The following is a 24,800-nucleotide window of genomic DNA, read 5'->3' on the forward strand; positions in this document are numbered from 1 at the left end:
GCAGGAAGGGTCGCTTTCCTTGGAAGCCCAGAGGCGGCTCCCGGCGCCCCGCGGGAGGAGGAGGAGGAGCCGGAGCCTGTTGGGGTGGGAAGGGGCGGCAGGTTTGGGATGAGGCGGGAGGAGGAGGAGCTGGAGCGGCAGGAAGGGTGTTTCACTGCGCAGCTCCCGGTTGAAGTGACTCAGACAGGAAACTCCCTACCAGGCGCGGCCCAGGAGCGGAGCCGCAGGGGCCAGCGCGACTCTCGGTGGCGGCTGGGCCGACCGGAGCCCCCGGGCTGAGCGGACGGAGCCCCTCCCGCCGCCGGACAGTGCCGGCCGCAGGAGCCGGCGGCGAACGGGTGAGCAGCGCTAACCCGGGCCCGGAGCGGCCTGCGCGCGGGTCGGGGCCGTCCGGGTGCGGGTTCCCCCCCGTTTGTAGGCGCTTTATGCGAGGTGCTGGGCAGTGCCGCTGCTGACCGAGACGCCGGTGCGCTGCTGCGGGATTTACTTATCCCCTCCGCTCTGCGGCTGGCGCTGGGCCCCAGCGCCCAGGCGGAGCCGGGCCTCGCCTCGGAGGCGCTGGTGTGGCCGGCGGCGGGAAGGGCCGGGGTGGGCAACAAGCGAGTGGCCGTTCCGTCAGGCGGGCCCCGGCAGTGGGTGACGCCTCGGGGTGGGTAGGTAAAAGCCAGTTTTAGCGTGTTTTTAGTGGGTGTGGGGTTGACTTGTTCTCTGTCGTGCACAGCTCTTGTGTCGGTAGCCGGGGGTGGTCGGTGTTCTGCTTCCTAGGCTGTCCCGGGGTGCATTAGATGGGAAAAAAAAGAAAGTAAAAAGCCTTACGCAAGTGCACGCCGTCCTTTAGATGAATGAGATGATCCTAGTGTCTAAGGATACATAGTTACATAAAGTAACTTCCTCTTGAGGAAGCTGAGTGGTTACTCAGTTAAAGTAACTAATGCTGTAGGGAGAGGGGCGGTGTGAGCACAAAACTCCCCGCATGGGCGGCGGTGCCCCGGCCGTCTCCTCCCTGTCTCTGACGAGCAGGGAGGTGAAGGTAAACATGCACTTCATCTCTGCGAGTATTCCTGCGCTTCAACAGCACCCCTGCCTTTCAGTGGGCTCTCATTGCCTTGGTTTTTGTGCCTGCGCCGTTCGATGACAGGTTTGAGCAGCATTTAGACATGTAAATGGTAGTTTGTGCCAGCGAAGCGGTGCGGAGGAAGTTGTCTTTGTGGGATGTAGCCAGTCTGCCTGAAGTGGTGGCTGGAGAGTGTGTATGGGAGGGGGAGGAAAGCTGTCTGGAGGAACTTCTTAATTAGAAGGTCATACCACGCTTCGCAGTAAACTGTGGGAAACTGAAAGCTTGGGCTAATGAGCGACTCAGGTCCTTACTGCATTCCAGTTACGTATTTACCATAACTTCTATAATAAACTTGCTGAGCACGTACACATGCAGTGTTGTTGGTTAGCTTGTTTTTCAAAGTGGAACTTCTAATAATGTGGTAATGCAGTTCTGTGATCTCTGCATTATGTTTATATTAGTTGCATTTATGCAAACTGTTTTATGCTCAGACTGAGTATCTCTGAGCTATGCGCTAGCAAATGCTTCGCTAGTCCTTCAGAGTTCTAGCTCTTGGCTTTATTTAAGCCCTACTTTAACCTTTTAAAAACTCTTGCGTTTGTAAACACAGAGTTTCTCCTCATCTAATAATGTAAAAGGCTCTTTAAGCGTTCCCAGACAACTGGTCTGTGAAGTCTGGCTAGTGTAGGCAGCCAGTTGACTTTGTAGCTGCCAGGAAGGAGGAGGAATTTGGAAGCAGCCTGTACAGCATCAGAGTACAGCAGGAAGGCTTAGTTTGGTATCGTCAAAACTTGCTTGGCTTGTCTTCTAAGAAAAGGAGTCAGTACTGTTTCTCTGCAGCAGCTTGGTTTGCTTGAGTTTGGTTTTTTTTTTTTTTTTTGTCTGGTGGTTCGTGGGGTTCTTTTGTTTGTTTTTTAATGGAATATCTCGGTTGTACTTTGTGGATTTCAGACTGCAACACCTGATTGATTTATTTTGGGAACAAACCTCTCAGAATCTTAGGAGAGCAACCCACTTCCTAAACTGCCCTGCTGAAGATGAGTAAGACTGTGTGTTTTGTTCACAGACCTCGGGTTTGGTCAGTTCCTGTTGAGGGTCTTGATGAGGACAGTGAAGTGGTGTTTGAAATGTGTTAATTTAAAAGTTCTCACTTAGTAGACATCACTCTATTTAAAGCTAAGGGGAGCTGATTTCATGAGCCATTTTAAAATAATTAAAAATCTGCATTATAAGAGAGGGAGTTTTCCACAGTCAGTCCAGACTTTTCAGTTCTGAGCTGCTGAATATGTGACTTAAAAACCTGCTAATCCCTTAGTGGTGTACCTGTAATGCCCAGAGCATACACAGACAAAATTCTTGGGTTTTTTTTTTTTTTGTTTTTTTTTTTTTCAGTTTTCCTGAAGTGGGATCAACCCACAAATTCCTTTGAGCCATTACACAGGTTCTGTGGTGTAATTAAATAATTAACAGACAGCTGTTCCAGCTGTGTGTTTTATGTTAGAAGTTATAAAGGAGTATGTCTGTCTGATATACTTCTCAAGTTTTGGTTAGTGCTTTATTTACTCTTCTGTGGGAGGTGGCTTGTTCCTGAGGGTAGGTTTCACAATCTTGTCTTAGCTCTTTTAGAATCATCTGATTGTTACTTCTTGTTTTGTTTCTCAAAGATGCCCAAGCTATTCAGGCTGAGGTGGAGGCTTCAGGGTAGCTGGATTTGAGCTGCGAAGTTAGAACAAAAAGATGAAACAAAATCCCCACAAAGCTCCTTTTCCTGGCTTTGGTTTTATTCTTCCTTTGGTCTGAAAGCAGCTGGAATAGCTTGCAATGCTATACAGAATACAGTGAATTTTAGCAGGTATTTATGTGTGCATCAAGGCTGTTTCATTTTACAGTCATTTCTCTGTGTTCTCAGGGCAAGTTCTTCATGTGGTTCCTTTGCTGTACCAACAAGTAAACTTTTAGGTTGGGCAGTGTGTTACACCATAGTCAGTCTGAAGTCAGCTCTATGACTGGTTTTGCTTCTTCTGAAGCAGTTTCTGTATTTTTATTATTCATATGTTTTCAGATGGCTGTAGTTACTATGGCAAGCCCCAACTTAAAAAGCAATTATTCTTGTTCCAAATTAAATGTTTGTTTACCTAGGGATGCTGCAGGAGCTTGACACAACCCCAGTGTTAATGGCCAGTGAAGTGGATGGATCCATCCACTCATGCACATAGCAGTACGATTAAATGGTCCTGAGCCGCCATTTGGACATGCTCTCAGTCAGATCACACGCACAGAGGGAGCAGTAAATATAACAGATTTGGAAACTACTGATATTTAGAAAATATACTTTGCTACAAGTGGCCTCTGACAGGTGTTATTCTTGCAGGGCATTTTATTATTTCTGGCTACATGGTTACTTTAATACAGAACAAATGAAAGCCACCTATGCTTGTGCTTTTCTTGGGTGCATGTGCGCAGATCTGACCCAGTAACATGGAAGGACATTTCAACATTGTGAAATATGATTGTATACTGACAAAAACTTACTGAGAACTTAGCAATGGTACTTATGTTTTAAGCCACAGACATCAGTCTAGGCTTCTTCCTTACTTTGCCCTTGGATTCTTTACATCTGCCCATAGGTACTGAGGTGTGTAGGGCTCAGGGAAATGCTATGCTGTGTAATACCAGTAACTGAGAGTGTGTATTGATTTGCTTGGTTCAAGTATAATTCCATTAATCCACACCACCTGCCTCTCTAGTGGTAAATTAATGTATAATGCATTGATGAGACTTGCTATAGGAGGGTGCAAAATAGCAGATAATCTTTCTGTCTCTTATCACCAAAACTGTTGTAACTCATCTTCTGGGATCTCTTTATCTCTCAAACATACCAATGAAAAAATCTGAAGCTTGTTTTCTTCATAGGACTTAAAAGATTTCTCTCTGTGTCAGTACGTACTGTTTGCTCTCTGTCTCTTATGTCTGTAAACATATGTGCGTTCCTAAATGTGTAGAGAAAATCCTGTCTTCAGACAGTGCAGTCTTTTCTGGGAAAAGTGGCAGTCTTGGACTTCTGGCCGTAAAAAGTAGGGTTGTGGTAAAGGTAATAAGCACAAATAACTGTCAGGCATTTGCCACCTCAGCAGAATGACTGTCAGCAGGACAGCAAGTGAATTTATAGCTATGTAGCATTTCTAGAGAGAGACCATTGTGGGAGAGGTGATATAAGGTTGTGGCAGCAGAGTTGAGAGCAGATCTGGCTGGGGGTGCTGGGGAGGGAGCCCAGCTCTTCAAGCCCTCCCATGTGGGAGATGGTGGTCCCTGTTCCCAGGGATAGCTAGGAGCAGCACTTGTGCCCCGCTGCCATATCCCTTCCCCACATCTTCTGTTGCTGTTCCATTCAGAGCGCCCCTGGCTTACAGATATGTTACTCATGGAAAACGATTGCATGATTTCTCCATGCTCGGGCCAGACATTTGGAGATTTTCTCCGTTTAATGGGGCGTCTCTTGGCAATCCTCTCAGAGGGCTGGTTTCTGCAGGGAGGTTTTTCAGGAATATTGGTCAGGCAGTGGTAGAATGACTGAGCAGATTTTTAAAGCCAAGAATTGCTACTTTGGAACAAAAAATGCCATTCCCCCTCCCCACCCTCCACTGAAAGGCATCTTGAGAATTCAGACAGCACATAGATTTACACTTACGGGAGATTGTAGATTGCAGGGTTGAGTATCAGCAATGATCTTATGAATCAATACAGTGTTAAGTAAAAGAAGAAAAATTAAATGATGCTTTTGGTTTTTAGAAATAGATTTCAAAACCTGTGCTGTGGTTTTATGTTAGGACATGAGTCTTGAGAGTAGATGTGCTAAGTAGTGATTCCAGCTATGTAAGTGGTATGAGGAGCTTTTGGAAATGCCTTTTTTATGCAGTGTAGGTATACAAGCAGCTTGTTTCTAGGGTTTAGCTAAAAATATGGTAGTGCTGTATGCTACTTTAAAATACTTTTGATAGGGACATGGACAGCCTGTTGGCAGAAAAGAAAAATGCTGTAGACGTGAACTTGATTTATAGTCTTCTTTCAGTGTAGCTCTAATTATTTTAAGTGGGTTCACTGGCATATTAAATCAATGAGAAGACACTGAATTATGCATTCTGAATGTAAAGTTTAGGTGAACTGTCATGACACATTGCTCAAGATAGATGTGGATGCTGATCTGGTGATATGGGAAGTAAAGCTTTTGATGAATTTTCACTGAAACTGCATATTTGCATGGTTTGTATAAAAATGAAAGTGTAAAATGTCAGTTACAGATGATGAGCTCTCTTAGAGGAGGAAGAAAGCTTGAGAAACTAAAAGCTATTTGCTTATTTCCATTATCTCCTTCACCATGTCCTGTAATATTTCCTTATTTTTTTAAAGGAACTATTATAACTTGCTTCTTGTCTGATTCTCTTCCTCTTCCCCAAAATGCACATAGGGTGCTTCTTTCTTTTTTTTTTTTTTTTTTTTTAATAGCATCAGAAACCTGTTTGGGTTTTTGTTTTTGGTGGTTCCCCCCCCCCCACTTAAATACTGTACTTTTGCAGAATTTTACATTATTCTTTTGCTTCAGATATTAAATAAATGCTTTTAAGCATAAATAGTACAAATTTGCCTAAAATAGCTTCCAACTTCCTTTTCAGATAAAGCCGTGTAAGTTTTTTTTTTTTTTGCTTAAATGAAAGCAGTGTTGCACTGTTGACTTCCTAAGTACTTAGAGGTAGATGGAAGCAGTGAGAATGACAGCAGACAGCCTCTATTACAGTAATTTTTATGGACGCATTTGTTCACTTTTTAAAGTTAAAATAAGGCAGTGCTGAAGTTGGAGCTTTAGCTGTAGGTTTGCATTGAATAAACCTGCTGGATAAAATTAATGCCTGTCATATTATCCGGGTGTGTATGCTGTAGACATAGCGGGATGGATAATGCAGAGGCGCCGCCAAAGGAGACTGGGGAGCCTGCCCCCAGTGGTGCTGTGGCTGGTGGCCTCTGTGCAAGCAGGGGCTCTGCTGGGTGGGCTCAACAGAGAGGTGGTTTACTTCAGGCTGACCCTGAAGGAACCATGCCTGGAAGTGGGCTCTGGAAAAGAGTGCTGTCCTCCCCTCCCCTCAGAAAATAAGGTTTTCTTCTTAATTTCTTAGTTTCATAGAATCACAGAATGGTTTGGGCTATAAGGGACCTTAAGGATCATCTTGTTCCAGCCACCCTGCCATGGGTAGGGACACCTTCCACTAGTCCTGTGAAATGAAAGTACAGTTCAAGAACTCTGATGCTTCAATAAACAGTTTGTTTGAGTGGCTGTGTTGTTGCTTTGATTTAAATCTAAAGTTTCCAGACTCTTGTCTTTTAATCTTTGTGTCTCATCTCCATTACCTGTCATGACAGACTGGTGCTGAGCCCGCTACCAACCACTTCTTTCAGCATATGCACACAGGTGTGCCCATTTTGCTTAAGGTGCTAGCAGTCCCTCCACACCAAATGTAAAGGACAATTGACCAAATTCATGTTGAACAGGCATGAGCAATCTGTGACAGTGTGCTTTCTGCAGGATGAAAGGTGCTGTGTTTGATCAATGCCAGGCTAACTCCATGGGCATATGCTTCCTCCTCTTCTTTCTGTGGTGGTTATTGCTCTTGCTGTTTTCCCCATTCGTTGCAGAATCCTTACACTGGGAATCTTATCTTTGCTAAGAAATGAGAGCACTCTTCACAACTGCTGAACATGCCAGAATTCCTGTGCTTCAGTGCTTAGCTTCTGTGCCAAGATGTGGTCTTGCCCAAGGCAATGCCATGCAGGATTGCTTCCTCACACAATCATGCAGCAGCGGGAAAGCTTAGAAAGAGAGGTATAGCAGAAATGCATATTGAGGACAGCTGTAGCAGGTAGCAGCAGCAGCACAGCAAAATGGCCAAAGCAGGGAAACAAGAAGATTAAACAGGGGAGGGGAGGAGTGAACTGTGTGAGGGGAAAAGAGTGTGAAAAGAGAAAGGGAGGGAGTTAGTCAAGAAGCGATAACAAGAAAGAACTGAAAACTGACGGACAAACAAAATGTAAGTTGCAGTTGGTGCAACTCAAAGATGTACTATCAGGGAGTATTAAAGGGACGAGGCAAATAAGTGTAGCAAAATACATCTCGGCACACCAAACCTAGAATGAGACAACAGTTCAGTCTTTAACTTCATTCCAGCCAGAAGAGAGGCCAGATATTGCCGAAGGGTTTTTGTTATGTACAGAAGTTTAGGATTGATACATTTGTTTCCATGATGACTCAGAACTAACTCAGCTCTGTAAGAATTAATTAGTAAATTAACACAAACCCCCTCAGCCATCTAGCCCCAGTATTTTATGTTGGTGGCTTATATCTTGGGCTTCAGGCTTAGGTACACAGATAAAACAAACCAAGCAAAGCCCCTCTGTGAATTCCTGTAGCACAACTGCCATTGCAGAGCGGGGTGCATGCTGCAGAGACAGGCCCTCCCTCTTTGTTCACATACACAGAATGCCTTTGGAGCAAACTTTACAGGGTTAGGCTTTTCCCATATCATCGTAGTGGATTCTCTAACAAAACAAGTGGGCATGAGCAGAATCGTTTTCCCATTTTTTGAAGTGTGTACATTGCACTGCATGTGAGATTCCTGCATTGGGATACCATTTGACCTTATGTTTTATCATCAGGAACTTGCATCTCCTCTAAAACTTCAAGATTTGGAATCTTATCATTGGAATGATAACTGCAGATACATAGTACTAACCAGGCTGCCTATTGAAATATGTGGTCATTACTTGCTGCACCATTTCCTGTTAGCTGCTGCTGCTATAGAATTAGTATGTGCTCATCAATGGGCTGCTGCTGTCAGGCAGGAAAAGATAAAGCCACTCTTGCGCTAGCTTGCCTCAAGAATATAGTGAGTTCAGCCTTGTGATAAAATATGGGAGTGCTAGGGTTACACAGTGTTCTCCAGTTGTGGGAGAGTTCCCTTACTGATACTTTAAAAGGTAGTAGTTAATAGACTTGCCCCTGATGGCAGGCATCAAGGAAGGTGGTTCTGTCCTACTGTAGCTCACCAGTCTTTGTGTAGACTTCATCTGAGGAGCCTGAGAGTCCCTGTTCATAACTTGTGATGATAGTATAGTGTTAGGTCTTTCTGTCATTGGAAATGTGCTTGAATTCATCCAGGACACTGGAAGGGAACTCCCATAGTTACTTGATGAGCATGACCGATTGTCATGAGTGCTGGTGGTCAGTGTGTCAGTGAGCCGTTTCAGCTACATGGCAGCATTGTTAGCCATGGTGTCCTCCTAACCCTGATTATTTTGTGGGGGGGAGGGAGGAACAGTGCTGAGTCAGGAAAGCCTGGCTTTTAGGTTGCATTGGTAGCTGCTTACTGATGTATCTGATACTGCAGAGTTTGGGTTGTGAGGTGATAAGACTGGTGTATCTGAGAGCTTGAATCTTGTTTGCACAGTCATAGATACACAGAATTACAGAATGTTTTGTGTTGGAAGAGACCTTAAAGATCACCTAGTTCTAACACCCCTGCCATGGGTAGGGACACCTTCCACCACACTAGGCTGCTTCAAGCCATCCAACCTGGCCTTGAACACTGCCAGTGATGGGGCAGCCACAGCTTCTGTGGGCAACCTGTGCCAGTGCCTTACCACCCTCACAGTAAAGAATTTCTTCCTTATATCTAATCTAAATCTACCCTCTGTCAGTTTAAAGCCATTCCCTCTTGTCCTGTCACTGCATGCCCTTATAGAAAGTCCCTCTCCAGCTTTCTTGTAGGTAGGTCCCTTTTAAGTACTGGAAGTTTAGGTAGGTAGCATAGGTTTTGCTTGTGTAAAGAGACTGAGATTGCTTGTCATGTGAAAAATTCACTCTGATTTAACACACAGAGCTTTTAGTCTGGAAAGTTGAGATTTAAAAAAAAAAAAAAAAAACAACACAAAACCCACCCCCCCACCCAAAAAAAAAAAAAAAAAAAAAAAAAAAAAAAGATTTTCTGTGTCTGCTCTTGGAAGCTTGCTTCCCAACATGTACCTCTCCAGTGGCAGAGCAAAGCAGTTAATGATGTGAGACACACTGCCCCATAGGAGTCTAATACTAAATCAACTGTTCCCATTATGTGGCCATTCTCCTGGGACTTGCTGTGATGCTGGCATGGGATAATTCAGCGCCAGAATTTTTGTTTTGACATTTGCACTTACTGAGCCTTTCTTTTTTGTCCCAATCGCAGATGTATTTTTGCAGGCTTAACAATATGTCAGATCTGTTGCACAAAAGACCATCAGCTGCGGTTTGGTTTCTTCTGCCTTTTACTTTAATCAGGCAGGCCAGTATGTGATGTGAAAAGCATTTTTCTGTGCTCCTTCAGCTTATGCAAATCTGTTGCTTAGGAACGCAGAGGAGCTCCAGTCCTGAGAGGAACATCTTGCTCTGATCCCCTTGGCAAAAAGGGGGATTGTGCCGTCCAGAGAACAGAAAAAGAGCATTCAAACAAGGAGATCCAGTGCATTGCTGTTCTCTGAAGCACTTCAGTTATCAGTCCGTTAAATGTTTTCTGCTAGTCTGCATTGCTAGGTATGCAGTTGAACAGCTGAGGCTTTTGATATTTAATTAAAATAGAACTAAAAGGGAATTTTTGAGAGAGATATCTTGGAGGTTTGAAAGAAAAATGAATATGATAAGTAATCGTTGTGCTGATCTTGGAAGACAAAATCTGTTCCTTTTGTTAGCTTTTCTCTTCACAAGGGCATTTTGTCTCATGGTTTAAGAGACAAACTTCCTTACCTCGTGAGTAGGAGCATTACACAGAATATTGAATCAAATTTTCTTCATAGGAAAAATTATTTAATTGATTTTCTGCAGGCCGGTAACATAGAAGAATGATGCAATGGAACAGAAGAAAACTAAAAATGTTGTGTTGCTATAGGGATAAAACTGCTGCTGCTGTGCAGACCAAGACTGTTCCTGTGGGAATATTGTCATTACTTCCCATGGAGTTCACTGAGATTGGTCCCATAGACCTCAGTGGAACAGGTTATTCAATCACCTTCTTAGATTTGTCTTAATGTCTGTCCTGTGCATGAACTGCATAATGCCTTTGTCCATCCTTTTTGAAGGATAAGACTTTCTTTCCCTCTTTAAATGTTGTGCATGGAATTTTCCTGCTTTTCGTCATGGTATTGTGTTCTGTGAAGTAAGGCAAGTGTTACTTTATCTATCTATCTATCTATCTATCTATCTATCTATCTATCTATGCCTGGTTTTAAAAGACAGAACAACTCACACCGATATACACTTAAATTAATGGATTTCATGGCAGTTGTAATATTCAGTATCCATGCTAGGCTTGAGATTTTGTTTTAATTCAAGACTCAAAGATGCTTTTGCAGACTTAGGAAAGAAGAGAGTCAGTGTCAAAGGAAGTGCTGTTTAAAGTGCAGACATACTTCCTCTTCGTCTTATTTTGAGCTTGGGAACATGTACAAGCACTTGGAGATCGAATGCATCTAATTAAAAGCAAAATGAAAATATGTGTTCAGTGGACTGCAAGAAGGCAGGGAGCATTCCTTCCCAATGCCTGTTTTCAGTCAAATGAAACAGTGTTCTCAGCTGCAAAGTCATAAAATATTCTAAGGTTTCTGTAATCCAGCAATTTTTATTAGTTGTTTAAACTCCACCTTCATTATCTCACTCTTTGGCATGATCCCTTCTGCAGTTTTTTGGGTATGAAATAATTTTTTCTACTTACAAATTTCAATGTTTGAGATTTTTTTGGGTCACATAGAGCATGGCTTTCCCAAAAACAATTCCCTGAATGTCCGCCAACGCCTCTGCTTTCTTGGTCTGTATCCTCATGCTGATATTTGCATGTGGCTTATTGGTTGGATCTATGCTAGTTTGAAGAATTTACATTGTACTGGGTGCAACCATGGCCCATTCTGTGCAGCAGGAGGTGGGATGTGCTGCAGCATCTCTTCTTGCACTTTCGCAATTGCAGTAGCACATTGCTGACCATGCTGTGATAGCTTCTCCAACAGTGGAGAAAGAGGGAAACTGTGCTTGACTTGTGCCGGTCAAGCTTTGCTGATCCCAGCTCAGAGAGTGCAGCCTCTGGCTGGCAGCTGCAGCCCAGAACTGCTGATCCAGCCTTTTGTGGCTGGGGGGCCCCACCCTCTCATCTCCTCTTGAGCAGTGAGAACATGCCCTGCAGTTATAGTGGCCATACAGTATGTTTTAGCTCAACTGTTTCAGGTTGTTTGAAGTGTGACTGTCTGCATTTTGAATGGATTTATGCTCCTTTTAAACTCCAAGTTTTCTTGGTTAAATGACTGAAAACATAAACTTTGGAGAACTTCTTAATTTTGGTTTTTTTTGAGGTGTGTATTTAAGATACTGGTGTTTAAGAATAGGTCCCTGTGGTTTGACTTCATACAAATGAAATGGCTTTAAATGGAAAGAGGGTAGACTTAAATGAGATATAAAGGTAGTAGCTTTTTACTGTGAAGGTGGTGAGGCACTGGCACAGGTTGCCCAGAGAAGCTGTGGCTGCCCCATCCCTGGCAGCGTTCAAGGCCAGGCTGGATGGGACTTGGAGCAACCTGGTCTAGTGGAAGGTGTCCCGGCCCATGGCAGTTGGTTGGAACTGGGTGAGCTTTAAGGTCCTTTCTAACCCAAATTGTTCTGTGACTTTCTGAAGAGTTTATGATTTTAGTGCTCAACCCTCTACCTCTGAATGGGGACTTGGTTTTATGCTTTGTTCCTGGAAAACCACTTGCAGTTTTGTGTTTCCCTGTGTGCCCTGTTACTTTTCTGCTAATCACAGCGGTAGTTCAGCCAGTGCTGCTGCTTCTTCGACTGTTCTCATCCTGAGATTCAGCGTGGCTCAACTTTTTGCCCATTCGGCTCTTCCTGCCTGCCAGGCTAAGTGTGCCAGAGCCGGTGGTGTGTGTATCTGGAGCAGTGAGGGAAGAGGGTCTGTCAAAAGAGAAAACAGTGGCAGGTGGGCTGCTTCGAAGAGGATAGAGCCTCAGGAGAGGATTGCTTTGCTGTTGTTGCCATGGGGAAGCAGTCTAGGCAGCTTGTCCAGGAGCAGATGAGATGTGCTTCATTTTTCAGCACCCATTTTCAGAGTCCACCTGAAAAGTAGAAGGAATGAGTGGGGAAGTTATTTCATCCATTGCTTTCTAATTTACCACTACTAGCTGGCTGCAGTGCTTCGTGCTAGGGTAGCTTGAGGACCCAACTGAACTTAGCTGAACAAAGACACTTGTTTTACTCTCAGGCTGTGGGGGATGTTCTGGTAATTAAGCTGAAGCTGAAGAAAATGCATTTGTTTACATCATTGTCTCTTTCATACTTTGTTTTGTTTTGGTTTTTGTTTTTGTTGGCCATTAATGGTAAAAGGAAATCGCTGGCCATGAACAGCTGATGAGAGGGTCCAGTGGAGGGCCACAGGGATGTCAGGGGTGTGGAGCATCTCTCTTATGAGGAGAGGTTGCAGGAGCTGAACCTGTGTAGAGAAGACTGAGAGGGGATCTCATTAATGCATATAAACATCTCAAGGGTGGGTGCCAGGAGAATGGTGCCAGACTCCCTTCAGTGGTGCCCAATGAAGCAACGAAGAGAAGCAATGGCCATAAACTAAAACACAAGAAGTTTCACCTCAACGTGAGGAAGAGTTTCTTTATGTTGAGGGTGGCAGAGCACTGGAACAGGCTGCCCAGGGGGTTCATGGAGTCTCCCTCTGGAGACATTCAAAACCTGCCTGGACACGTTCCTGTGTAGCCTGCTTTAGGTGGCCCTGCCTTGGCCAGGGGTGTTGGACCAGATGATCTCCAGAGGTGCCTTCCAACCCTAACTGATTTTGTCAGATGAGCATTGGTAGCAATAGACCTGGTTGTGTCCACTGCCTGATCTTGCCAGTATGCAGCAGTAAGTGTGCTGTAAGGAGCTGACAGCAAAAAAACCCACCTAGAAATGGTGGTTGGCACTAGATGATCTTTAGATGCTTTAGATGCTTGCTGTGTGGTAGTCTAAATCAGTATCTTCTGAAGAAAAGTTGTTTTTGCTGTAGCTTGATACTATCTACTTTTGCTTTCTTTTTTCATTTTTGTTTTCTTCCAAAAGACTGAATTGTGCTGTTTATCTGTGTTCTGTAGGAATTGTTACTTGATGGTTCAGGACTAATGCCAATTTGCAAGTAATTTGAACAGCGTATGTTCTTGTATCTCTCAGAGGAGTTACTTCCCATTCTTTCCCTGTGTATTTTCAGGATACTCAATATACTTTTTGGTTTTGGTTGTTTTGCTGTTTTTTTTTTTTTTTAATGTTTTGTGATAACATGATACCATCCTCAGCATCTCCTGATCTTGTCAACACAGCCATAGAATTTCATCTGATAATTTTTGTGGTGAAGGGCTTTATTTTTCATCTGTAAGTAGATATCATCAAACCCAGTTATTCGAGGTTGAACTTTTAATGTCGGGAATCAATGTCTTTTTGAAGCTTAGCTGGATAGATTCTTAAGGTCATTAGAGGCTGTTTCTGGGCAAGTCTGGCCAAGTTTTTGTGGCAGAGGCTATAGAGGAACTGTGTGACAATTTCAGCATTTACAACAAGGTCTCAGGAAGCCTACAGTTATTTAAGTTCATTTGCTTTATCCATTTTTATTTAACTTGGTTGCTAGCTACAAGTTACATCTGTTGGGTTGTGTGGACCACTGCTCAATATGTCTAAGAATTATCTCCTATCATCAAGCATCATTTTCCTGTTTTAGCTATTTATAGACTGACTTCCTGAGTTCTCTTTTGATCTTCTCTTCAGTAAATAATATGACCTGCTTAATCCTGTCACTGGAAGAAATCTTAAAAGCTTGAAGTTTTTTTGATAACTACTTAATTCCCTAGAATTTGGGGATTTTTTTTACCTTTGAGCTTGAGAGCTGAATACGGTTACTGCAGTCCTCTCACAGTGATTCTGAAGTTAATGAACTTTGCTCTTTTCTCTACTCCCTGCTTTCTCAGTCCTCACCTTGCTTGTTTGCGTATTTATTTAGTCTTTTTTCATTTTGGCCTTATTTTCTCTGTTTCTTCTGTCTAAAAGACTTTTTCCCATGATTGCTCCTGTTGATATTTTTTCAAGTAGTCTGAAGCCTCAAGAGGCATAGATAGAAGTGCAAGGCTGAGAGATGCTTGCTGTGTGTTTTCTGATATGCTTAGAATTAAGAGCATAGATCTTTTACAAAGACTTTGACATTGTTCTGCAAGGATGGAGATATGGAAATGATGTGCCTGCTAGGACTGAGAATCATCTCCTTTTAAACCAAAGCAGGGTATGTGTTTCCTAGCTTGCATGGCTGGGAGCAGCAGTACAGAACCATGACATTTAAGAAAGATTGGCAAATCTTTTGCGTGAATAGATTTCAATAATAACCCAGCTCTGGTTGAAATCAAAATGTAAACAATGCTGAGGGGAGCTTTAAGATTTGGTGCCTTTTTTGGTTTGTTTTTTCATTTGGACAAAATGTGATGGAGGTAGTTCAGTGAGCTCCTCCACAGCACAAGTCGACTCTTCTGACCAAGTCGGGTCCTCCCGGTGCTCATCCCAATCAGAAGTGAAGAAAAAGAATAAACTTCAAGGAAATCTTTTCTGTCCTGGCCACAGGGGTTGCACATCAGGCAGGGATGGAGCATGAACTGTGTGGTGGTGTCACCTGGCTGAGTGACGTAGTAAATTAAAAATGATAATGTAGACCAGAATCAGTAAAATTAATACAGCATATAACTATGAGCTGTTAGGGTGGTGAGGCACTGGAATGGGTTGTCCAGGGAAGCTGTGAATGCTCCATCCCTGGCAGTGTTCAAGGCCAGGCTGGACAGAGCCTTGGGTGGGGTGGTTTAGTGTGAGGTGTCCCTGCCCATGGCAGGGGGGTTGGAACTAGATGATCTTAAGGTCCTTTCCAACCCTAACTATTCTATGATTCTATAGTGTGGTACCCAAGCTCCAGCTGCCTTCCTGCCACTGTCAACCCTCTGCCTCTCAGGGGGCAGAGGGGAAGCGTGAATCATGGCCTTGCAACGCTCGCAAATGTGTCAAATCTGGGCAGGAAGTAGCTGTTTCCTCTTTCACGCCTTGCTAGGTACCAGAGTAAAAAAGCTGGAGAACAGGGGCATTGAACTTGGCCAAAGAAACATCAGGCGCATGGGATATGTTTGGCAAAATTACAAAGTGGAGCTGTCAGCGAGTGACCTGAAAACAAGAAAGCTTTTGTAACAGTCTGTGCCCAACTGCTTATGTTTTCCTGGTTGGAAAAATGCTGATCTGTCTTCAGGAAATTATGCTGAAGGGCTGGGAAAAATGCACCTTCCTGTATTTCTTTTCACAACCCTGAGGCCAGCAGGAAGCTTTTATTTCTTAGCTTGTGCCTCTGGCCAGGTAACAGGGGTTTCCCAGGCTTGTGCTGTTAAATAGTGTAAATGAAGTAAGATTTTGGTTTTGCTTATGCTTTGGTTTCTATTTTTAAATTATTTTCCAAGTGTATAAAAAGAAATCCACACATAGTCCGATAGTCTGAACATAGGATGCAGATGCTGGAGGATTGCTCTTGTGCAATTGTAAATACTGAGGCCAGAAGCGTGCAGGTGTGCTTTCTGAAACAGCACAAACAGGTACTAAGTTGCTATGGTTTTTGAAGCATGGATGGAGAAGCTTTTCGTAGTGCCCCTCTGTAGTGCTGTCCTGTGGTGCAGAGGGAGGCAGGGCTATGAGCCTGTTGGTCCCAGCACTGGCACATCCCAAAGCAGCTGCACAGCCAAGTGTTTCTGCTTTGATAAGAGAGGTGAAGAGGAGGAAAAGCCTCTCAGTTAAACTAACCTATGTAAAGTGTTGTTTTCTTTTTTAGCAAAAGCTTGATCTATAGGTACTCAGACCAAAACCAAAATATAGAATCATAGAACAGTTAGGGTTGGAAAGGACCTTAAGATCACCTAGTTCCAACCCCCCTGCCGTGGGCAGGGACATCTCACCCTAAATCATGTCACCCAAGGCTTCGTCCAACCTGGCCTTATTGTTTATGTGAAATACTCTGACTTCTTGGCAACCCTCTTCTGTTTCCTCTAAGGTGAAACTGTTCAGAGTCTGACCTTCTCTCAGGACTTCTGCCCAGACGTGGAGGTTTTTTGGCATTTGTTTATTTATTGAAGGGATGATGCTGTGGGTTTTACTGGTCTCTAATTTGAGAGTAACTGTGGTTCTTGTGACAGAGCTGGAGCTGGCTGTAGGCAGCTGTTGGGCAAGTGTCCCAGCACAGCTCTGCCAGCCAGCACTCCTGTCGCTCCAGTCCTTCCTCTTTTTTTGGCAGGGATCACAAACTGCACAATATGAATACTTGTTTGTTTATTTTAACAAAACCTCACATGCTTGGGCTTGAAGCAAGCGTTGGGCTCGGGTTTTAAGAGCCAAAAGGCCCCTGGACCTTTGCAATGGTGGCTGCTTAAAGTTGCTGGCAAGCTTTCTCCGTACATGGCATGTTAGCTTTGGGCAGTGGCTTAGGATGCATGGTTGGTCTCTGAAGGTAGAGAAGTAACCACTTCTGGTTGCTTCCTTCCCTTTGCTCTGGGTTTTGTTTGGTTTTTTGTCAGCTGAGCCCTTCCTTGGAGGTAAAGTTTCTGTATCTGTGGGGCTTCCCCCAGGAAACCATAATTAGGTAAGAGAAAGTAAGGATGTTTTCCTGCCAAGCCACTGCAAGTGCAGCGAGTGGTGGGATCGCCAGCCTGTCCTGGCCCTCTCTCAGTGAGCTTGTGGCAAAGCTGGGGTGAGATCTGCTCATTCCCCCTGCATGTGGGGATGGCAGGGCCCTGCTCCTCTGGGGTGCAGGTGTTCGGTGTTCCTGCTCTCCTGGTTAGAGCGGAAGGCAGTGCTCAGCTGCTCCATGCACAGTAGGTGCATGGTTATTCTCTCTGTGGAGAATAACTCGCAAAGCCTTATAGAAAAAATGAGACAGCTTGATTAGAAGTGTTGCCTTAAAAATGAGGAATTTTGTACTCCACCGAGGAGGGTGGGTAGATCATTACACAGAAGTGGATGACCAAGATCTTTTCTTCCTAGAATTTCTACTTGTTGCTCTTCTTGGTTCAAAACCCCATGCCGTGGCAGCAGTTGGGAGGTGTATGGAGATTGCCATGACTCTGAGTTTTGGGGCCTCTCTGTCACCCAAAGCAGATCTGGATGTCCTAGGACGTAAAACACTGGAGACTGCTGTCACCTTTTGGCGGCCAGGTCTCCTGGTTGTAGTATCTGTGCATAAAGGTTTGAATACACATTGGCTCAAAACTGAGCATTAGAGGTCATTGTTTCCTCTGTTTTTAATGTATTTCTGGTGTGCAGCATGGAGGAAGAGAAACATTTCTCAGCTTGTAGTAATAAGGAAGGAGGATGTTAGTCCTAAAAGTATTTCTTAAAAATCATATAATAAAATCAACTGTGTCAGTTTGTTTCCCTCCCATTATGGTTGAAGGGAAACTTCACATTTCCTCAACATTAATAGCTCCTTGCTTTTCATATTACTCATTTGTTTTCTGTCTATATAGCAAACATATACATGTTATATGTGTGTGCATATACATATCTATATATATATGTATGTTTTTTTAACCAGGGGCAAAATGACTGCTCAAGTAACACTGGAGGATGCCTTGTCCAATGTGGACCTCTTGGAAGAATTACCATTGCCAGATCAGCAACCGTGTATTGAACCCCCACCATCATCTCTGCTTTACCAGGTATGTTGTCATTGTAGGAAAAAGTTTTTCCATTTCCCATTGCTGTTAAGAATATGAGCTTTTCAAACCCCCCTCTCCCCAGAAAGGAAACACGAACCCCAGAGTGTGTTTGTATTTGCAGTCTATATAGAAATTCTTTTCCTGACCAAAGATTTAATTCTGTATCTTGCTTTCTTTGCAGCCAAACTTTAACACTAATTTTGAAGACAGAAATGCATTTGTCACTGGCATTGCAAGATACATTGAGCAAGCTACAGTCCATTCTAGCATGGTAAGTGGATATTCAGATGTCTACTTTTGTATTACTTGAAATAGAAGGAGAGGAACTTGTCTTCAAGCAGCTCATTATAAGAATTTTGGCTGCAGAAAACCAGAAACCAGGTTACCTACAGCACTTCCAGGAGGCAGTAAGATGAAAAAACGTGTGACACTTGTTTTTTAACACATCTACTTCTTCATAAGTTTAAGATTGTCTTTCTTCTTGGTCAACCGGTGTTGCTCAGGAGTTTTCTGATTTCATTGTGCATTTTTCCAGTATTCTGCGGTGTGGGTTGTACTTACAGCTAGCTGCTGTATCTTGAGTGAAAAATTACCTTCCATCCTCCAGAATTTACCCTACTTCTCTGCCAGTTCGGTAGCATTGAAGGGTTTTTGTTGGCTTCCTGACTAAGGAGTGTGTATATTAGTGGTTTATTGGCATGCTTCTGTGTAAGGTATCCTGCAGTTTTTAACAGTTCCACTGTGGAAGATAAGACTTCATTCTGGTAACTCTGTTAATGGTGTAGCTGTTTTGGGAGACAAAGTAAATTGCCGGCTGCAAATGCTGGTCTGCACTGAATTTGTCATTTCATGGCATTCTTGGAAAACGAGGACTAATATGTCTTGTGATCCTAGAGGCCAGTTCACAGATGGTGAAATATACATGCAACTGAAAATTATGTGAATTTACACCGGTCTACTTTTAAAATTATCTGGTGACTCCTTAACCTCTTTTGATTGTTTGGATATTGTTGGACCTCTCCTTTGACATGTAAAAAAGGATATTGCTCTTTGTGTGCTGACTCTTTTCATCCTTGACCATTCTACCTGCAGTGCCTGAGTTTAGAAAGAAAAACAACCACCGCCCCAGCACCCTCCCCCCTCAGATCAGTATTTTTGTTTATATTTATAGATCACAGTTTCTTTGGTTTGGGAAAGAAAAAACAACACAAAAACCAATCTGATCTGGGGAGATGATAATTTTTGTCGTTAGGTAAGCGTAATCGCTGCAGTTGTTGATTAGTGATCTGACAGGTTATCTGCTGGCTTAAGTGGTAGGAAGATGGTCATGTGAATTCTCTCAGAAATTATGGTAATATTATTTTGCATACAGTATAATGTATCGTTCAGCTTGCAATATATATGTGTTTGTAGATACACTGATAAGAGAAACAGGTTTGTCTTGACAAGGGTTTGGAATGATGGAGGACAAGTGTGTTTAATCCTTTTTTTATTACAGTGCCTAATTATATTGAATGTCTTTCTTACAGAATGAAATGCTAGAAGAAGGTCAGGAATATGCGGTCATGTTATACACATGGAGAAGCTGCTCAAGAGCCATTCCTCAGGTAAAGGATGAAGATTAAACTGTCATGCAACACGTGAACTCCTGTCTTGGTTTGGAGTTGCACAGATGGGGCATTGTCAATGATCCCTGAAATGTAGTCTACTTTGGCACCTGTATTATTAACCTGGGTCCGCCATAGAAGAGTGTCTTTTAGCACTCGGGCCCCAGTTGGACTATTTTTACTTTTTTCTGATAGGGTGTCTATAGCAGTACCTCATGGGTTTTGTGTTGGACCTGCTGATTGGTTCAAGAGTAGTATTGGGGTAATGCCCTCTAGAGAGAAAACCTTTGATTATCAAATTTGTTTGAGGTCAAAATTTCATTCAAGAGAATGGACTTTTACCATTCCCAAGCTTAATACTGAAATTCAGAACAGCTTTAACAAGTAGCGTAGCTTGTAACAGTTAACATTCAGGTTAAACATTTAAGTTTCTAGACATCCTATGTAGTAATTTTCTAAATGTCAGAGCTACCTAGTGTTTTCTTGATCTGCATTCAGAAATAAACCCCTGTGAATAGGTGTCAAGTCAACATAAAGTGTTTGGGAATGGTTGTACAAGCGTGGGGTGGGAAGAATGTTAAGATGCATCAAAAAACTGAACAAAATTATAACCATGAGTTGACACCTGCCTGCTTTATAAGGAGCTTGTAATGCAATTATTTTTGTACTGAAATGCAAAGAAGTCTTATCCTGTGGTTTAAAGATTTAGAGTGGGAGTCAGGTAATCTGTTTTAATTTCTAGTTCTGGTCCCGGTTTAGTGCATGATTTTGAGCAAGTGGTTTAATGTGGGAAGAAGATTGTCCTAACCGTACACAGGTGTTTGACAACTAAATTATTTGCTATGAGGCAATGAAAAATTGCTTCATAAAACTCAAATTTTTGTTTTTTTTTACATAAAGTTTAGAAGACTAGCATAAAATGGCCAAACCCAGAAATTTGTGCCTTGAGTTTGTCTTTATTAGGGTGATAATGCATTTCCTCAGGATCTTAGTTTCTGAGGCTTTATGAGGGACATTTCCAAGTGTAATGATCTTTTTAATTATCCTCAGGTCAAGTGCAATGAGCAGCCTAACAGAGTAGAAATTTATGAGAAAACTGTGGAAGTTCTGGAGCCAGAAGTCACAAAACTGATGAATTTCATGTATTTTCAGGTAAAAGGCATGTAAACAAAATTTGTCAGTAGGCTTGTGTTTTTATATTCCTGTTTTGTATGCTTCATATATTCCTATTTTTGTACGCTTGGTGTTGTGTGCTCGGATACTGAACTGTCATTATACTTTGAAAAAAACCCTGTATTGTCTGACATAAGGGCAGAATTTCTAATGCCTATCTTAAAATCTTCAGGCAATCTCCATTTCACATAAAACCAAAAGTAATTGCATATGGTCCCTATGTAGCACATGGGGACAGAGATGTGCACTTTAGAAAGAAAAGAAACAGAAATATAATACTTTTCACATGTATACATAAAAGCATCTCGGCACAGAAACCATTTGTTGGGGAGTGAGGGATTCACTATTCTGGACTCCAGAGCAGCAGGTGCAACTTTGCCATGGAAATTCCTAACTGAGGCAAGCTAACCCAGCTGTTGTGACCTGCCAGCCACTTGAGCTACATGGTCACTGGAGAATAGCAGTCTGTCTTGCTTTATCCTCTGTGCTGGCAGCTTGCCATTTGGTTCAATGGGCTGAGAATGTTTCCAGGCATTACTCAGAGGGAACCAGAGCATCTAGAGCCTGCAAGATCTGGAGCGCACAGGAAGAGGACTCTGAATGAAATGTGGTATTTCCTGTCACCTTCCCCAGCTGGCAGATCTTACTGAGTACAAACAACCTCCTTTCATTCAAGGAGAATAGTGCTCTAATGTCAAAACAGATTCCTTTTTACATTGGAAGTCGCTGTCTTTTTCATACTTGTAATCTCCATCTCAAATGGCCCTGATGAGTGCTTGGAAATAAGACCTCACATAAACACGTGCCAGGATGTACACTGAGAGTTGGCATGTACAGTGTGCTGTGGAATTTGGATTTTTTTGTGTTCAGGGAACATACCTATAATCTGCCTTTTAATGCATACACACTTCCTGACTAAAGAGCATGAAATCACTTGTTTCAAAGGGATTTTAAACTTTCATTACTTTAGGCTGCAAAGAAGTAGCTTGACTTTTGTGCTAGGCAAGCTCTGTGGCAAAAATCACTGCTGATACTTGGAGCTCACAGCAAGTATTCAGCCCCACAGAGGACAAGAAATAAGGGGTGCATACTTAAACAGGGGAGATTTAGGTTAGATACAGGGAAGAAGTTCTTTACTGTGAGTGGTGAGGCACTGCACAGGTCGCCCCGAGAAGCTGTGGCTGCCCCATCCCTGGCAGTGTTCAACACCAGGTTGAATGGGACTTGGAGCAACCTGGTCTAGTGGAAGGTGTCCCTGATCATGTTGGGGGGTGGAACTGAATGAGGTCCTTTCCAACCCAAACTATTCTGAGATTCTATGACAAGCCTGTGCTTGTCGAAGCCTTGCTAGTTGAAACCAGAACACCTTGCATACTTTAAACATTTTTCTGCCTCAGTGATGCTTTTCACTGGACCAGCTCCTGTTGTGTGATGAAAATTTTTTCCTGGAAATTTCATGGCTTTTCCTCCCTGCTTCCTGTCTTTGTTTTCCACATTAGAGAAATGCAATAGAACGATTTTGTGGGGAGGTGAGACGCTTGTGCCACGCAGAGAGGAGGAAGGACTTTGTGTCTGAAGCATATCTGATCACGCTGGGCAAATTCATCAACATGTTCGCAGTACTGGATGAATTGAAAAATATGAAGTGCAGCGTGAAGAACGACCATTCAGCCTACAAACGGTAAGTGGCAAGGAGAACAGGACCTGGGTTTCTGCTGCCAGCACACAGGCCTCCCACGAGATGGCAGCAGTTGCTCTTTTTCTGACGGCTTTCTCTTCTGAAGTAGTCCTTGTGTGGGACAGATTACCTTGAAACTGGGGATGCGCTGACTGCAGATAGGACGATGAGTACATCTCTTTTCTTTATGCTCTTCCAGCAGCAACGTTCTTCTGCCTTTTAATGCCAAGCTGTCAAATACTTCTGTCTTGGTGTGTGCTAAATGTAATGAATATACTTTGCTCGGTAAAGCTTTTCTTTTTAAGTTTGAGGGGAAACTGGTTTGCTGGTGGCTTGTGCTACTCCTATTCTATTTGTTCTGTTCTGGTTTTGGCTTCCGTTTTTGACATTTGTAGCTGAGAGTTGTTACACTTGTTCTTAAGACATTTCTGCTTTGCTGTTCAAGGTAGTTGTGACCTCAGGTTGTAGCAGGGAGGGAACAAGGGTGATGTATCAGTGGCCAAGTTTTCTGCTAGAGCTGTCAGATGGCATCAGGTCTATTTGTTCAAACACGATGATCAGGGTAACAGGGGAAGACAGTCTCTATACTGGCTTTAGCATCATAGAATCATAGAATGGTTTGTGTTGAAAAGGATCTTACAGATCATCCAGTTCCAGCCTTCCTGCCACAGGCAGGGACGCCTTCCACTACACCAGGTTGCTCAGGGCCCCATCAAACCTGGCCCTGAACACTGCCAGGGATGGAGCATCTGCAGATTCTCTGGGCAGCCTGTTCCAGTGTTCACTTGATTCCTTGTGCTCCAAAAAACCTGGTGAAAATGCATTTACATGGCTTCTCTGCCTATCAGTACTACTGGATCACCATCCCCATAGTGTTTCATAAGAAAACCATTCAGGCAATGACTAGCCAATCTATGCTGCTTCCACTTATTTGACATTTAATTTCTACATCTACCAGTAGTTGCCTTTTATAGTTGATGTTGTGTCTGGAGACCTCTAGAATTACTTGGCTTGCCTTTCTGTTTCTTTGAAGGCATGCTTCTGGCCCATTCTCTTTCTGCTTGGTTCAGGAGTTTGGAGGTGGGAGATGCACTGTGAGCAGCAAGTGATATGCCATTGTACTAGCACCCAAAAGATGTGCTTACATCTTACAGTTCCCCTGGCAGATTTGGAGATGGGTGTGTTTCTATTCAAAGGGAATGGATTTGCTTAGAAGTAGTCCTGCAGAAGGGAAATACTGTTTTGTTTCCTGTTTTTAAAGAGCTGCTCAGTTCCTCCGGAAAATGGCAGATCCTCAGTCCATTCAAGAATCCCAGAACCTCTCCATGTTTCTTGCCAACCACAACAAGATAACACAAGTAAGCTTTAATTGTCTTTTTGCAAAGTACCTAGTGCTTTACAAAACTATTAAAATGAAACACTTCCAGTTTGGTAGTAACTGTTTTTCCCCAGGGGCTATAGCTAGTTGACTAATATCCTTTTCTTCTTTTTTTCCAGTCTTTACAGCAGCAGTTGGAGGTGATTGTTGGCTATGAAGAGTTGCTTGCAGACATTGTGAATTTGTGCGTGGACTACTATGAAAACAAAATGTATTTAACACCCAGTGAGAAACATATGCTCTTGAAAGTAGGTTTCTTTGGGGTACAAAATTGAAAAAGAATGGTTGAGGCAGGACACAGAGGTTTGAAGTCCTGAACTGTGTTTCTAGGAAGTATAATGACAGCAGAAAGGATGTGTTTTATTTTCAGGTGTGTGGTAAGCTTGCTTGAGGCTTTGTACCAAATATTTCAGAGAACAAGTAGTTTAAAACTAGGATTACTAAGTAGGTAAGTTTAGTTAGCTGGAATACATACATGTAATTAGAGGGTGCTGGGCAGTATAAAGAGTGGTTAATATCAACTGTATGTCTTGAAGTGGAAGAAAAGGTATAGAGTAAGAACTGAATATTTGCCTCATGTTCAACTTCTGAGCTCTGTTAATTAGGACCAAACAGAAGCATCCTGAAACCATACACAAGCACTAGAACTTTTGTGTTCTGTCTGCAGGGATGCCCAATGTGTCTTTCATACTTAGGCCTTTTGTTTGGTAAATGCATGCTTAAAATGCATTAAGTCACTAATGCTCAGCTCCTGCTTTTGTAAATACTGAATTACAACTTTCTGTTAATGAATAACTTGACCAAAATGTAATTAGATTTTTTTTTATGCTTCTGAACTCTTATGCTTATAATTCAGAGATGTGCTGAAAGCCATAAAAAGCAGTTGCTCAGAGATATTAGATCTGACCTTCTGTTACAGATAAGTTTGCACATACAGGATTTTAATAAAATGGAAATTAACAAAAAAGCCCCCACCTGTCTAAAAATAGCCCTACTCTAGATTCAGTGAGAGTTTTTTGCATGCTAAACCTTTATATAAACAAGTAGCACTTTTTAAGGATAACTGAGCAGGCTAATGTTAAAGTGAAAACTACT

General features: G+C 42.9%; 1 protein-coding gene across 3 annotated transcripts in view; it reads left to right on the top strand.

Moving 5' to 3' along the window:
* The first annotated feature begins 149 nt into the window (after nt 1-149).
* The window catches only part of CYFIP1 (cytoplasmic FMR1 interacting protein 1), a 78,070-nt gene continuing 53,419 nt past the window's right edge, over nt 150-24,800 (top strand). For all 3 annotated transcript variants that reach the window (XM_065677598.1, XM_065677596.1, XM_065677597.1), the window contains exons 1-8: nt 150-338; nt 17,746-17,869; nt 18,051-18,140; nt 19,399-19,476; nt 20,527-20,628; nt 22,149-22,330; nt 23,589-23,685; nt 23,825-23,953. In XM_065677598.1, the coding sequence (XP_065533670.1) occupies nt 17,753-17,869; nt 18,051-18,140; nt 19,399-19,476; nt 20,527-20,628; nt 22,149-22,330; nt 23,589-23,685; nt 23,825-23,953 (795 nt within the window). In that variant the 5' untranslated portion in view covers nt 150-338; nt 17,746-17,752. The remainder of the gene's footprint in view (nt 339-17,745; nt 17,870-18,050; nt 18,141-19,398; nt 19,477-20,526; nt 20,629-22,148; nt 22,331-23,588; nt 23,686-23,824; nt 23,954-24,800) is intronic.

The sequence above is a fragment of the Lathamus discolor genome, chromosome 4, assembly GCF_037157495.1.
Source record: "Lathamus discolor isolate bLatDis1 chromosome 4, bLatDis1.hap1, whole genome shotgun sequence".
Classification (NCBI taxonomy): domain Eukaryota; kingdom Metazoa; phylum Chordata; class Aves; order Psittaciformes; family Psittacidae; genus Lathamus; species Lathamus discolor.